The 16,244-nt window shown below is 31.9% G+C and overlaps 2 protein-coding genes across 3 annotated transcripts; both read left to right on the top strand.

The window, feature by feature from the left end:
- Window positions 1-214: 214 nt before the first annotated feature.
- LOC123893813 (protein FRA10AC1) lies at window positions 215-9,449 on the top strand. The gene is made up of 11 exons (XM_045943613.1): window positions 215-406; window positions 492-559; window positions 2,395-2,479; window positions 3,010-3,093; window positions 3,769-3,808; window positions 4,569-4,614; window positions 6,179-6,237; window positions 6,736-6,803; window positions 7,860-7,943; window positions 8,032-8,093; window positions 8,829-9,449. Exons 1-11 carry the CDS (start codon window positions 351-353, stop codon window positions 8,924-8,926), a joined length of 750 nt encoding a protein of 249 aa, XP_045799569.1. The 5' UTR covers window positions 215-350; the 3' UTR covers window positions 8,927-9,449.
- A 1,570-nt stretch (window positions 9,450-11,019) lies between these two features.
- LOC123893812 (nuclear transcription factor Y subunit A-1-like) lies at window positions 11,020-15,102 on the top strand. Of its 2 annotated transcripts, none has more exons than XM_045943612.1 (8): window positions 11,020-11,038; window positions 11,105-11,177; window positions 11,815-12,045; window positions 12,830-12,921; window positions 13,060-13,128; window positions 13,867-14,031; window positions 14,314-14,655; window positions 14,804-15,102. In XM_045943612.1, the coding sequence occupies exons 3-7, from the start codon at window positions 11,832-11,834 to the stop codon at window positions 14,635-14,637; spliced, it is 864 nt and encodes a 287-aa protein (XP_045799568.1). In that variant the 5' UTR covers window positions 11,020-11,038; window positions 11,105-11,177; window positions 11,815-11,831; the 3' UTR covers window positions 14,638-14,655; window positions 14,804-15,102. The 2 variants fall into 2 exon arrangements, with proteins under 2 accessions (XP_045799568.1, XP_045799567.1); XM_045943611.1 differs by having other exon boundaries at window positions 14,799-15,102.
- The last annotated feature ends 1,142 nt before the right edge of the window (window positions 15,103-16,244 follow it).

Below are 16,244 nucleotides of genomic sequence, written 5' to 3'. Positions count from 1 at the left end.
TAGAATGAGAATAAGAAATGTCCACACCAAAAACTTGTATCCTCCACTCCCCTCTATCTACTTAGAACCGAACGGACCATAAATTTCCTTAAGAAAAAACTTTTTTCAAAATAAATAATCAATTTTTTTAATTTATATTAAAATAAAACGGTTAAAAATAAATTAAAAAAACTAAAGGGTATTTTAGTAATTCCCGGTAAACCAGCAAAAAAGAATAAAGAATTAGAGCAGAAAGAATCTAGAAACTGAAATGAAAAAAATGAACTCCATTTAAGCGTTCTTCCCCGATCATAAACCATACTTCTGAAATCTCGTCGTGGTTCATTCTTCTTGCTACTGGTGGCAAAACCATGACATCGTTCGGATCTCTGAAATCAGCAATTTTCGACAGAGAAGAGAGAAAACAGTGCGTTTTATTGTTTTATTTTCTCTAAGTTAATTAATTTTTTTTTTTTTATAAACCCTAATTTTGTTTTTGATTGTAATTGCAGGCAATATCAGGCGCATATTCGTGGCCTCAATGCATACGATCGCCACAAAAAATTCATTAACGATTACGGTATATATAAATAAATGAATAAATTCAGTTCTTGTTGTTAGTTCAGATGTCATATAGTGATGCAATGTCTGCTTTAGAAAATTCTGTGAAACCGATTTCATAATTAAGCTAAAATCAAACTAGGGGGATATTAGGATTGTTTGGTGGCTGATAGGGATGTCAACGGGGCAGGGAATGTGCTGGAAGCTTCCCCGCCCCAAAGTGCATGCGGGGAAGATTTTGCCTCCATCCCCATCCCCACGGGGGAATATTTGTCTCCATCCCCATCCCCACATATCCCCACGGTTCCCGCGGAGATCCACGGATATTAAATATTAACAAAATTTCTATATTTTTCGGTCAAATTATGACAGTAGTATGATGTTATTTTTTCTGTCTTATTTGAAAAAACAAATATTTTGCATCTTTCTTTTTTAAATAATAAAAAAACACATAATGCATTTATAACCAACAAACATTGCAAAAAACATTTGGTTACTAATAATCATACTAATAATAATATATAGTGTATATATGGACGGATTCGGGGAATCCGCGGGGATGGATGCTTCGTCCCCAATCCCCACCCCAAAGTGCCTACGGGGGGATTTTTGCCTCCATCCCCATCCCCACGGGGTTAAAATCTTTGTTTTTGGAACTCCGAACGGGGCAATCCCCGCAGGGATCCGCTCCACCGGATGCAAATTGACAACCCTAGTGGCTGAGGTGGGAGTTAAGGAGTGAAGTGATAAGGAGATTGAGAGTTCGACTTCCTCTCTTAGAATAGAAAACTAACAATGATAGCATTTGTTGTTTCAAAAATAAAATAAAATAATCAAACTGTTTACGTATAAGCTATAAACTATTTTCATAAGTAAACTGTCTTGAAGAGCTTATGGAAATACTCACTCTGGTTTCAAATATAAGCAAAAAAAAACCAATTTTAAGATTCATTGAATAATTAACGAATCTGGTTTATAATATAGACTAGATTCATTGATTATTCAATGAATCTGAAAAGGTTATTTTTTACTTATATTTAATACTGGAGGGAGTAAGTTGAAAACAACGTATGAGCATGTCATAAGATGTTTTCATAAGTCATCCCAAATAGTCTCACAAGTGCTTTACGGGCGAATAAGCTTAAATAAGTCAATGCAATCAGACCTTTCTTATTACTACAATTTTCTTTTGAAGTTTTTCATGTTTCAAATGATGTGATTCTACTAACTTTTTTTTAGATGCCATATCTTTTTTATTTTAGTTTTTTCTGTTTGGGAATGGACAATAATGAATTAATCAAATTTTGAGCTATTGATTTGGTTGGTCTTAATGTCCTAGAGTAAATGGATGATGAACAGTCTTCTCCATTAAGGAAAAGGAAGGAGGCTACAGTCGTCCGGAAATTCAAACAACCCCTTACTAGTTCCACCAATTCAAGAACAAAAAGATTGTCTAGTAATAGAGACAATTTATTAATGGGTTTGTCACTGAGATGCTTAAATTGGTCTCTTGTGATTTAGTGATAAAATCTCTGTAGTTATTCATTTTTGGTGATCCGTCAGATATTCGACGGAGAGATATAATATAATGAGATTTTGATTCAAATGGCCTCGAGGTTGTGGTTTTCCACATCAAAAAAGATTTTTCTTCTTGCTTTGGTCGTTCCTGTCTTGTTTTGACAGAAGTTTTTATGTCATTGTAGTTACAAATGATTCAAGTTCCTTTTATCATCTTGATACTGCCAGAGAATATCTCAGATTTCCATGAAATTTCAGCTTACTATGCATTTTGTTTAACTGTACTATTATATTCAACCCATAAATTCTTCTAAAATTAATTTTTCGCGCCCGCAGTTAGTTTCTATGGGAAAGAAGAAAAACCTTCAACCTTAAAGTTGCCTATTAAAACAGACCAAGACACGCTAAGAGAGGGATACAGGTAAAGCTTGTTATCTTGCCTTATGCAAGATAAGGCTGGTGGAAATTTCATTCACTATATTCCTCAATATTGTCATAACTCTTTATTTTATTTTTCTTTTATCGTTTAATGATCATCCTTACTTTCCATTTTCCTTTTTAATACCAGTAGCCATCTCTTGTAGCTTGTTGGGGGTTATCTTTTGGTATCATATAACTATTTCATGCATTCTACAAAACTTGCATGAGTCATTTGACCTTGCTATTACTATAACTATAAGATAAAAATCAGGATCTTTGGAGCATTTTATTTGGCACTCTTATGAATTGATTCACACTCTTATGAATTGATTCTTTACCTAGAAATATTAAAATGGGCTCCTATGCATCTTACTTGAAATTGTGAACGAGTAAATTTTCCACCCTACTCAAGATCCTTTTGGAGCTTCCTTACAAATATACTGTATTTTATTATTATTGGAAAAATTCTGTCTCTCAACTTGTCTGTTTCTGTGTCAGAATTTAATGTTGTTCATCCAAATGTGTTGCAAGATTTATACGGTCGGAGGAAGATGATCTGGATCCATCATGGGAGCAAAGGCTGGTGAAGCGTTATTATGCTAAGCTTTTTAAGGAGTATCCTTTGCACAGTTCAATGTGTACTAAAAATATTTATTTAGATTGAGGAGTAATGATTTATTTTATTCATTATTAGGGTTAAAATATATATTTGGTTCCTAGAAAATGGGGAAATGTCAATTTTGGTCCTTATAAAAAATTATTTGTTTTAGTCCATGCATTTAGCAAAAATAGTGTTTATAGTCTCTTACTAGGGGACTTAAAACACAATTTTTGTATTATTTTTGGGGACTGATGAGTGAAGACACACTATTTGTTAAATGCACAAACTCAATTTATCAATTTTTTTATAGGTATCAGAATCAGCATATGCCCAATTTTGCTCATTGGGACCAAAAATATCACCCTGTTTTGTACTTATGTGATATTGGCATTGGGTTTTGATTATAAACTTGGTAGAATTCGTTAGAGGTATCCATATGTAAGAGCTAATGCAATGCAACCCAAATTTAGGGGCTCTATTTACTAGATTTCACTTCCCATTTACTGAATTTGGTCCCTCGTTCATAAAATATTTTTTTCCAAAATAGCTTATATGAAAGGTCAAAAAGGATATAGAAAGTTGTTATTCAAATTGCTTGATACACACTAATATAGGGACGCGTTCTATTATATTCTATCAAAATTTAATATTAGTACTACTTATTTGCTTTTGCCTTAAATCCTTTTTAGATATTGTCTTGCTGACATGTCACACTACAAGAGTGGTAAGGTAATCACTCATTGCATTTAGAATATTTTTTTGGTAGTTTGCTAAATATTGCACCCTTTAGTAATTTTGAACCTTATGATTTGTCAATTTTCTCATCAATTTTGAACTTAAGTTCCTTGTGTGTGCTGAATTGTTAAACTATTCTATGATTTATAAATTTGCCCATCAATTTTAGCAACATGATGATATTTTTGTGCAGGCTGGTCTGACCTGTTCTGTTCTGGCGTGATTTGTGAAATTGTGCTTCAAGTATTCTGGTCTTGATTTGGTTAGAAAATTTATCTAGGTTTTTAACCAAATCAAGACCATAATACCTGATGCACAGCTTCACAAATCATACCAACAGACGAAATCAGACAAGAATACACAAAAATAGCATCATTTCTAAATTTGATGGACAAATTTACAAATCCTAATAGTTTAACAATATTGCACCCTTCAGTAATTTTGAAGTTTATGATTTGTCAATTTTCTCATCAATATGATGCTATTGCTATGTTTGTGTGTTCTGGTGTGATTTGTGAAGTTGTGCTTTAGGTGTTTTGGTCTTGATTTGGTTAAAAAAGTTATCCAGGTTTTATTTATTACCAAGTTAGATTGTAATCTTTCTTTTTTTGACACCTCTTAATTTGTATTATTTTATTTCATCTCATTTTTGTCAGGTGTTGGTATAGAGGATTTTTTTGTAGCCTAAGATCTCATTTTATGCATAGTATATCTTTAAAAGTTTTATGCTGATATAGATTGCATATTTTTGTAGATTGGTCTTAGATGGAGAACAGAGAAAGAAGTCATGTCTGGGAAGGGTATTGGTTATTCTTTCACCAACTAATTTTGCTTAGTTATGATTGCTTGCATCCATCCCATGTTTAACTAGAACCGTTTCAGAAAACAGATGTTGTTTAGTTTGCATATTCTCTGTAGTCTACATTCAGTTGTTATGCAAAGAAACTCATCCATTAAAATTATAATTAGTGTCTGTTTTATTAAAGTTTAGTTGAGTTCACCTACTTTTCACATGCAATAGAATTTTGAGTTTCATCTATTTCTCTAACTTATCCTTTCAAACCCTTTCAGAAAACAATATTAAAATGTGAAGTAGGATTTGTTGGTATGAATGAATGCTCTGTTAATGACATAACTTTATTTTCTTGTTGACTTGTTTGCATTGTCTCCACATTTTTTTCCTTCTCTTTTTTAAGAGAAAAAAGAGAAGAAAAGCTTCACTAAAAAGGTACACCTTGGAGAAGAAGATACATGGTTTTAGATGCCAAATTTCCAAGTCCCAAACTCGTATCGTTCTTAGGTCTACAATTGACCTCCTAATAATTCTTAGCTGATAAATTAGTCACTCTTAGAGTTTCACCACATCTGACCAAAGAGAATCCCTCCATTTTCATGGGATTAAAAAGACACTAGATGGAAACATTAGGCTAGTAAGTTTGGATTAAGGCAAATTCCAAGAAGTTTCAGGATTACCTCCCAAAGTAACTCCTGAGTAAATGCTATTTCATAATCTAACAGTAACAGCTATCAACGATTGCATAGGCAGAAAGAAACTGATTCTCTCCGCACCAGAGTAAATGCTATTTCATAATCAAATCAGCCAATATATTCTTGGCTAAGTTAACCTCCAAACCAGAGGTAGCCTCAAAGAGGTTTAATATTGCAAGAACCTTATAAAAGGCATCATATGCTCCTCTAGTAAGAGAAATGTATCATCAATGCTGAACCCACCCGAAGTGATACTAACATCTTTTTCACAATAGTTGCACCCTAACTTTCTTTCTAATGCCTTCATTTTGAATTATATCTTTTCTTATGTGTCCGGTCATATGTTGTAAGTTGTAAGGTTCTTATTTTTGCAACATTAATCTAAATTTCTTGTTGGCTCTTTGATGCCCAGCATGAAGTTTGAAACAATATTGCAAGCCGAATGTCAACACTGTAAAAAAATTCCCCATGTTTGGGTTATGCTAACAACACAGTCTTCTATTAGTTGAAATTCATGAGTCCTACCAAATTTACAAATTACACTGGAAGCATTACTTATCATCCAACTGCATGAATCCCATAGTTAACATCTTCTATTTCCTTGTAACTTCTTATGGTCACTGTAGATACTTAAAACTGTGGGACTTGTATAAATGATTTCAATTCCAATTTTTGAACTTTTTCATAAACATTGTGTACAGACATTTTAAAACTTTACGCTGGCAAGATAGACTTTTTCTGTAGATCATGCTTGCACAAGCTAGAGTCCTATATTTTTCATTTGCATGTTCTATTCTGTCTGCATAGCTGTCTTTACTTTGTTATATTATTTAGAATCCTATTCAATTTTGAAATCTGTGTTACATAATGTTACAGGCCAGTTTATATGTGGCAACAAGCATTGCGATGAGAAAGATGGATTAGCAAGCTATGAGGTAAGATATTCTTCTCATTACAATTAATCAATCTATTTGACTAATCTGTTATAGAGGGTGACATATCGAAGATAACCCAATCAAAATGGGAAGGTGAAGACCGGGGAAAATATTACGAAAAACCACTATGAAGGACCTTATTCTAGTTACTGAAGATCTGACTCTAGATATAGTGTATATTGCATCCATCATCCATGTATCTGTCCCTATTTAGTGGCCAAGGGCAATGTCCCTATTTATTAGGATATTTATGTCTATAGTTCCAGTGTTTTAGGAAAAAATTACCCTTGACGATATTCACCGATTGAGTTTGCGGTGTAGTTGATGCACACGGTTTTCAGCAATCAGCATTTGATTCTCTTTTCTTTCTCTCTCTCAAACTATTCTTGATTGATCATTTTGAGTAACTTAAGCTCTGCTTGAGGGCTATGGAGTCATAATTTGTGTATATCTCTTTACATGTTTCCACTCCTTTAATCTACTTGCTTCATATTACAGGTGAACTTTTGTTACTTAGAAGCTGGAGAGAACAAACAAGCTCTAGTTAAATTGGTAGCATGTGAGAGGTGAGTTAGTACTTAGTATGAGATAATGTTGGTTTTCTTACCTATACCGTTGTTTTCTTCCGAATCCATCTCTTTTAAAGTGACTAATATCAAATATTTTATGAAGAAATTAATGGTTGATATTACATGTATGTGTATAACAAATCCCATGTTCTCAAAAAAAAAATATAACAAATCATGTGTATTGAAATGCCAACCCAACCCTTCATCTCCTCATTTTACTCTCTACTTCAAAAGAGCCAAATACTTTTCTTCCATACTAGAAATTTACTGTAGCTTTTATGTTGCCATTCTATAAATCTAATTATGTGTTGTGCTTCCCCATCATGTTTGTTAATTGCTTGGCTCTTTATGAAGTTTGATTGAACACATTTAAATTTAAGGGTTTGCTCTGCAATGGCCATGCAAAAACTTTGTTAACTCCATGTGACGTCGATTACATCACTTGAGAAATGTCAGTATATACTGGCCTTTAGAAGCGACTTACTGTTAAAACATTTCTGCTTTAAAATTCTATTAGAAGTTTTCTTAATCTCTCTGTGGCTTCTTAAATTATCTTCAACCAACATTCAGAATATGATAATGCTACTCCAGGGGATCTGGTCCAGAATCAGTCTAAGATTTTCTGATTAATGAAGTTGGTTTTGAAACCGACAGATGTAGTTACCTCAAGAATATTATTTTGTTATCTTATCAGTATTTATTGAAAACGATCCATTTCCATGTACTAGTATTATTTTTGTAATTTGACACCATTAATTTATTTCTATAACAATACCTGAACAAAAAGTAATTTCACTCGGATAGTTGGCTATAACACTCCGAAACTTAAGGCTGATTCTTTTGAAAGCGATTTTTGTGATAGTAATTGTCTTTGATTTGAATTTACAATAAATTGGCTTATATGCTCTGGTGTTCAGGATGTAAATTTGTAAATTATCTGCTATTTTATTTAAAGCTTATTTTGGAGAGTCCTTTTTAGAAATTGAGGTTATTCATCTCTTTGGTTTAAATTGAATGTGTCTCCTTTTAAGTCATTATTTTTTTTCAATATAGATGTGCATGGAAACTTAACTACAAAAGGCAGAAAGAGAAGGAGCAATTAGAAAAACGACAACAAAAGCAGGATAGAAAAAAGAGGTGAGAAGTTAGAACATTGCTGCCTCCTACCAGTTATTATTTTTCACTAATTGGCTGAAATATGGATATTGAATTCTTTCAATTGTAGGACTCGTTCAAAGAGTGATGATGATCTAGAAGTCCAAGAAAGCGAAGAGCGAAGGCATAAAGGTTTGAAGTTGCCATATTTTTACACGTGGTTTGCTATTTTATTTTCTTCAGGACATGAAAGTCCTGTATTTTTCGGTTCATCATTTGTTTATGTTGCAGGAATAATAAATCACCAGTTTAACCTTTTTTCATGAAAATATAAAATACAAAGCATTAATAATAAATCATCAGTTTTTGTGCTCGATGTCATTTCTTTAAGAACTAGGAAAGGAATGCCTGGGGTTGGGGGTTTAGAATGTCAGTGCTAATTTTCTTAAATAGTGAAATTACTTGTGATTGAGTTAAGTATGTGAAATTGTTGTCAAATCTACTTTTAGACGATCACTGGCTTTATCTTTTGCTGTGTTTGCATCTTTTGTAATGGTTGCCAACTTGCTACAGCTAATTCTGTTATTACATAATTATTATCTAATGGGCAGTGGCGGTTTGGTTAGAAAAGAAAAAACCTTACCTACAATGAGGTGAAACCTTGTTTACCAATACTGTGAAGTGTTTTATATACCAACAATGGATCAGATTTAAGCAAATATATTTCAACTGTTTTTAATTAGAATGGTGAAGCTGGTGAAAATGAAATTATGGGTTCAGCTTTTAAGCACGGTGATGGAAACACATTTTACCTGCTCGACATACTTCTTAATAGTCAATCTTAAATGTTTACAAACCCTCTTTCTACTCTAAAAATTCTAACATTTGCTGCCATGAGCTTAAACTTTATTTAACTTGTATTTTCAGGAAAGAGGGCTTTGATTTCTGCCGGTGATAATAAAATTGATGATAATGATGCTGATGACGACAACTTAGACGAGTTTCTTGAGGGCATGTTTCCCTGATATTTAATTGATTCATTACTATACATGAAAAGTATATCTTGAGACCAAAGCTGGGCAAGATGGAAAAAGGTAGGTGGTGCCGGGAGCAAGTGGGAAATTCAGGGAAGATACCTAAGATAAAGGAATATGGTGACTGGCGAGACAGATATTGTGGTAAGATTTGCACTATCGGAAAATATCTCACGGTGATGGGGAACATAGGGAGATTCTAATCAATTTAGGGGAGGCGAAGAACAACTTCATATTTTAGTTAGTCATACTATAACTCATTTTGGTGTTTGGCCATGTTTTAGGTGCCAATTTATCATGATTCAAAGTCATGTTTTGGGTGGCAATTTGCTTGTTGTAATGTTATTATGGTTGGTCCTATATACAGAAAATCATGTTAAACCATCTTTCTGGTGTCATTGACACGCTGAATATCATCATGTTTGTGAGGTGCTATATTTCTTAGATATGTATTGTATCAACTATCAAGTTAATTTCTTTATTTCAAAACCTTGTTGAACCAAATTGAGCATGACATGTAATTGTGGTTGATATAATTCAGTTAGTTAATTAGATTAACTATGACAATATGTGGATTTTGGGTGTTATGTAAAAGGGTGTTGTAATAGCCTGTGATGAGTGTTCAAAGAGGTGGAGTTGGAAAGTTCTGCAATTGTGTATTTTTATTGAGAGTTACTTAAAGGTGTAAAATGTATCTATTTAATGAAATGAAAGTCTTAAGGGAAGTTAGTATTTATTTTTAAGCCAAAAGGGGGTGTATGTGTTAATCTTTAGGGGGGTGATTGCAATTTCTCCTTAACTTTGTCAATAGATTAGACAGATTACTAACTAAAACGAAAAGGAAAACAATTTTTTAAAAAGATTAGGCCGATATTTATTTTTTTTGTATTAACCATCTTATTAATAATTTGAATTTAATAATGCTTGATTAAATAATCAACATTTTGTAAATCAACTTTAGTTTCTTATGTAAATCAACCTTTTGTTTGAATAAAAAAATCAACTTTTTTTTATAGTTATATAGATCAACTTTGAATATAAAAAAAAAAAGGTTAAATGAAATAAGCAACTATTAATAAATTATAATGTCGTAAAACTCACATCTAGACACCAAATTGAAAATCAAACATAGATTTTAAAACATGATTTGTTTATTCTTATCCATGTGATGCATTCATCATTCCATAGTACTGTATATTTTATGTTGTACTAGGTAACATAAGGATAAGGCTTGACAAATTTCTTAAACAATGTTTCTGTTGATGTCACATTCTAAAGTAAGTAAAGTAAAGTAAAGAAAATGAGATAAGAGGGACCATTTTTGTCAACACATCATTGTTCTTAAATTACACTCAATTAAATTACGTAATTAAGATTCCATATTTTATTTTGTTTTTCTTCCAAAGGGGAGACATCAAACAAGGACAAAGACCTTGGCGTGAAGTAGAAAATAATAAAATACATTTCTTGTATTTTTATTTTCTAAAAAAAAAAAAATCCAACTGAGATTTGAATAAGTAAGACAAATAATATTTTGTTAATAATATAAAGATTACAAAGGAAACATAAAATATAGTAAGCAACAAATAAGTACATAATTTTTATTTCAAATTTTCATGACATGTTGTATGACTTTTTTATATAAAATGCTTTTTAAAATATAAATTTGTATATGAGAAAACGGTTGTGATAAACTTTGACCTTGTAATTTTAAGTCACGAAGTTAATTTTATAGTTGTCGGTATTGTTTTTTTGGAGTCTGTGAACAAAAAGATATATAATTATAAATATTTCATCCCTTTCAAAATATAAGTAAAACTTAGTCAATAAAACTTGATGTATTTTGTGTAAAATTTAAACCAATACATTAACTTTTGTCGATTTATTTTAACTTATATTTTGAAATGGAAGAAATATTTAATCTAACAATTTAGATATTTTAACGATCAAACTATGACTTATAATATAGTTAGTATTACTTTAATTTGTAAATAAAAAATAAAAAATTTGAAAGGAAAAAAAAAAAAAATTATTCCTGTTATTCTTATATTCTCATCAATTCAAATTCAATGTATCATGCTCCATTGTCTCTCCTAATAACATAGAGAGAGAGAGAGAGAGAGAGAGAGAGAGAGAGAGAGAGAGAGAGAGAGAGAGAGAGAGAGAGAGAGAGAGAGAGAGAGAAAAGGGTCTCACTCTCACCTAAATGCAATTCAGCTTCTGAAAGCCAAACCTCTCAACAGTAAGTTCTTCAAAAGTTTATAACTTTATGCTTTCAAATCACCAAATTTATAGCTTTCATTCAAATTTGACCACAATTTTGTAAAGGGTGTTTCTCTGTTTACTTGTTTTCGTTTTCCTTAATGAGAATTTAGAAATGGAGATTTTCTTTTCAGCATGTTTATTTGGTTGTTAAGAAAGTAGGAGAAAAAATAAAATTTGATTTTTGAGTTCACTTTGTTTTCATACAATATATACTGATAATCAACTACAAAGCTCAAGTCTTTTTTGAGCTTATCTGATTAAAGGGTAGGTAGGTGTTAAAATTATTTAACAGATTCACCCTGGCAATGGAGTTATAAGATTCATATTATTAAACCTGAGCATGTTCTTCAGTCCTGTAAATTTAAAAACAATTGTTTTTAGTCCTTAACACCGCCTTATTGGCACACATGGCGTGATTATATTGGGCCACGTATGACGCCAAGGACTAAAAACAGTAGTTTTTGAATTTGCTGGACTGAAACCTAAACAAAAAAACTTTCAGGACTAAAACAAAAACAAAAAATACTATGTTAATATCATATTTAAACTTGAATTTTGTTATGTTATTGTGTATCTGTGATTTGGAATTTGTTCTATCTTTGTTTGGTTCCAAGGAAAAACTTGTGAAAGGATGCCAGGGAAACCTGAAACCGATGATTTGGCAGTAAAGCATAGTGAGTTGCCATCTTCCATTTACTCACATCAGCCTTGGTGGCTTGAAAATGCCTCCAAATCAAGCTCAGCTGATCAGCTAAATGGTTCAATCATGAATGGTGTAACAGATTTAGAGGCTAATGAAAGACAGCATTTGGTTTCGCCTTCACTTTATGTAACTGATAAGTCAGGTGTCTTTATTTTGATACCTCTTTAGAATTTTGCTTGTTTATAATAATGTATTTTTGTTAATTCTTTTTGAAAAAGTTCTAACTATTTGAATTAACCAATATGCTTGTGTTAGTTGTATTAATTTATCTGTTTAGATAGAGTTGACATAATTTCAGGCCAATTGAACTTTGGCTTCAAGATTTGTCGAAACCATTTCGACTTTTTCATCTTAACGAACATATAGAATTAAGCATTTTATGCCCTTATTTACTATGATTGTTCGTAAATAAGAGAAACTTATAGACATTACAAGTAGCTTCATGAAGGAAATCTAACTCATTAATGATATTCTAATTGTGTTCAAAGTGAGAGATTTGTGTCTTCAATAATGAATTTTGAATGGTAGATTGATAATTCACTTGAAACTAGGCCTGTTTCGATTGACTTATTTGAGGTTATCAAATGATATAAGTACTTGTGAGACTCTTTGAGAGAGCTTATGAAAACAACTTATGATATGTCTGTGCTGTTTTTAGCTTATTTGCTTGCACATTTCTCCCACTACCCGCCTTCAATTGGAGTGCTATTCGACCCGTTATCATTATAAGCTGCTCTCTAACATAGCTTATGAAAACAACTTATATGAAAAAAATTGATTTGATTTCATCTTTTATTATAGAAATAGCTTATACATAAGCACTTATAAGATAAGCGCTTAACTGAGTTTTTAAATCCAACTATTTTATCATGTATTAGAATTGTATATGCATATTATTCACAAAAAAATTATCTTATTGGTCTCAGGTGGGGACGTTGTCAAGGAGCAGCAAAACATCAAACACGCCCTGTCCTCAACTCCATTTACCATGGACAAACACCTTGATGGTCATTCAATTGTAAGACCAATCTGCATTACATTTTTCTAAGCTATGTAGACATGACGAACTTTTATTATACACTGCACTTTGCATTATATATCTTTTTGTGCAAAAACAAAGATTTGTAAGCTTCCTCAATCATCTTGTTGCATGCAGGTTTTAACATCCCCTTATTCAAATGCAGAGTTTGGTCAAATCTTAACAACTTATGGACAACAAGCTATGGTATGCTATCAGCATATTGCGATGGCAATGTGTTTGAAAATCAATCTCAATCTCATTTCAACTTTTCTCTTTCTAAATCTATAGACTAGAACTTTCCCTCATTAGAAACAGAATTTGTTTACTTCTTTTGTTTGGTTTCTAGGATAGATATTGTGTGCACCAATAAAGCACGGACACTCCTCGGATTAGGCGTGTCCTGGTGTCATTATGACTACATTAGTACATTGAATTATGTCATTTTCTCAAACTATTATCGGTGTCGACGTGTCAGTGTATGTGTCCGTGCTTCCAAGGTGTGCACCTATATTTGTGCATGTTAGGCTTATTCACAACCTAAAAATACTATCAACATATTATTTTATTACTTGCAAGGACAAAGATACTAGTATTTACAATTATTCCAGATATGTTGTAATGATAAATTAGTTGATAAAGCGAATATGCATGTAATCTATGAAGTCCATATACTTAAAAAGATGGAAGATTATCAGAAGTCCATATAATTATTTCGGATACATTTTCGGCACTTCTTACCATCTAAAGAAACAAATGTCATCTATATATGATACATGTTTGATATAATTTACTAACTAAAACAGACAATTGTATGTTTTTTTGTGACTGATTCGCGGTATAAGAACATGTACTGATATAGGTCGGAGGAAAATATGTATCTATGCATACTTGTTATGATCGGCTCGCAACTTCGAGTACTAACAGTTATTGGCATTGTGCTAGATGAACCCCCAGCTATACCAAATGCATCATGCTAGAGTGCTTTTGCCACTTGAAATGGAAGAGGAACCTGTCTATGTCAATGCAAAGCAGTATCATGGTATTTTGAGGCGAAGACAGTCGCGCGCTAAGGCTGAGCTCGAAAAGAAAGTTATTAAAGTTAGAAAGGTATACGACTGATATCTACCTTAAAGCATTTTCACTGATATGATGAAAAAATAGCCATAAAATTAAAATTCGTTGTGTTTTATATTAAGAAATAGGGAAAACATCTTATAATATCTAAATTGTATCTTAGATCAATCTAGGTGACTTAATTATCCCTTAGAAAACAGTTTCTATATTTTATCATTTATCATTATTTGTTTCCTTATTTAATGAAGATTAGGACTCTAGTATTAATATAAATAAGTATTTATTTCTTACACTTGTATCATTCATTTCTTATAGCCATATCTACACGAATCCCGTCACCTACATGCTTTGAGAAGGGCAAGGGGAAATGGCGGTCGCTTTCTCAATACAAAGAAGCTCGAACATAAAGATTCTCATGCCGCTCTAGAAAAAGACAACAATACTGGTACAACACTGGTTACCAACAAGGAGAATCAAGGCTCATCTAATGCGTCACAGTCCGTGCACAAAATGCAGGGTTTCAACATCGGTTACTGTGCTGGAAATGGCTTTACAGCTCTATGTCATTCACAGGCAAATGGAAAACAGGAGAGTGACTTCTTTGGTAAAGAGAGGGAATCAAATGGTGGTATTAAATGACCCTCCATACAGCAACAGGTAGATATTATAAACTTGATACTAGAAAATAGTAATTATTTTTCTAACAATACCCTTAGAAATATCTTATTTATTGATATTTCTCAATCTACAATATATGATGTTATTGAGTTTATCTAAATTCTTACATATGTCTCATACAGTGCAGGTGAAGATGAAGGGATTTATCTCATCCAACTTATGATGCTGTAATTCAAAGGCAAATCATTCTTGGCTAAGTTAATTTAGATTATAGTGTGGTGAAACCAGTGACATGGTAAACTTCATGCCTTGTTTGGTCTCCCCTTGCTCGTGTTTCTCTTTACATGTTCATTTGCAAAATGAGTGAAAGAAATAAAAGAAAAATCAACTTTGGTTTGTGAACTTTACAATAAGAATCACTTGTGTGTCATATACTCCACAAAATTTTGGAATTTTCTTTTATTTTTATCCCATCTATTCTTTCACTCACATTATCTTTGAATGGTGTTTATATAAGACTTCTATTCAGGGGCGGATCCACCACCCGGCATGCCCTGGCACGTGCCCGGGCTCGGCACCCAATTTTTTTTTTTTAGGGTTGTTACTTTAATCTGAAAATTCGAATGTTTGAGTAAGAATTAATAAAATTTAAGTGTATATTCATAATCCTCATAAAATTCTGAGCAAAATGGTATATTTACTTGTCCAATTTGGTGCTAGAATTGAAAAATTCGATTTATGATTTTGGTTGTTTTGGAGGTTGAAGATGATGAACAGTAGATTAAAGGGTTGTTTTAATATATATTTATATATATTAATGAAGCCTTATTTAGACAAAATCGTGCGCACTAGCTCAGTGGCTGAGGGATGAATTTGTCACACAGGGGACCTGTGTTCAACTCCCAGCTTCCTATCATTTTCAAAACTTAATGTTTATTTTGGTTTTGTTTTCTTTATTTGTTTACATATATATTATCAAAATTACCCTTTATTTCATTTAAGTTAATTTTATGTTATTTTCTTTATTAAAGATATCTAAAAATCACAAAAAAATCTTTATAAAAAATACTAAAAATATCAATTTTGTTTCCCTTTTTATATATGGTAAAAATAGTAAACAAATGTATTATTATTGTTTTTATTTGATTTTAATTTTTTACCTCATGCTTAAGTATAACCCAAAATACCAAAAAAATATTATTCTTTTGTGTTAATCTCAAATATGTAAAATATGTTGTAATTCTACTTTTTTTTATATGTAGGATTGTGGGGAATTTATGACTTTTACTTATATAATTATTATGAATCAAATATTTAGATGAAATTCTTAAAATTAATTACTTTTATTATAATTTAAGTATATAAATAATATATATTATTAGTTTAAAACCATCTGATCGATCCGAAAACCTTAAACCAATAAATATTTGTGCATTTGTGATTAAAATTGTGTCCGGACTTAATACCATTTCTGGCTCCGCCACTGCTTCTATTCCATTCTATATTGTGTTATTTATGGTGTGTGCATGCTCTTCATTTTTTTAGCTCCACTCTTTAATGGTGGTGAACATGATAGTTGTGCAACACCACCCTCTCACTAGGTGAATGAATATTACTATAGTAGGCCT

This window comes from Trifolium pratense, linkage group LG7 (genome assembly GCF_020283565.1).
Source record: "Trifolium pratense cultivar HEN17-A07 linkage group LG7, ARS_RC_1.1, whole genome shotgun sequence".
NCBI lineage: Eukaryota > Viridiplantae > Streptophyta > Magnoliopsida > Fabales > Fabaceae > Trifolium > Trifolium pratense.
This window is presented reverse-complemented; position numbering and strand designations above follow the sequence as displayed.

Bases quoted from the DNA above. Each gene is read 5' to 3' on its own strand.
- LOC123893813 (XM_045943613.1), top strand. From the start codon at position 351: ATGACATCGTTCGGATCTCTGAAATCAGCAATTTTCGACAGAGAAGAG. The intron at 407-491 runs GTGCGTTTTATT...TTGTAATTGCAG, and splicing joins GACAGAGAAGAGAGAAAACA to GCAATATCAGGCGCATATTC. The intron at 3,094-3,768 runs GTATCCTTTGCA...AATCCTTTTTAG, and splicing joins TATGCTAAGCTTTTTAAGGA to ATATTGTCTTGCTGACATGT.
- LOC123893812 (XM_045943612.1), top strand. From the start codon at position 11,832: ATGCCAGGGAAACCTGAAACCGATGATTTGGCAGTAAAGCATAGTGAG. The intron at 12,046-12,829 runs GTGTCTTTATTT...TATTGGTCTCAG, and splicing joins TTATGTAACTGATAAGTCAG to GTGGGGACGTTGTCAAGGAG. The intron at 13,129-13,866 runs GTATGCTATCAG...GCATTGTGCTAG, and splicing joins CTTATGGACAACAAGCTATG to ATGAACCCCCAGCTATACCA.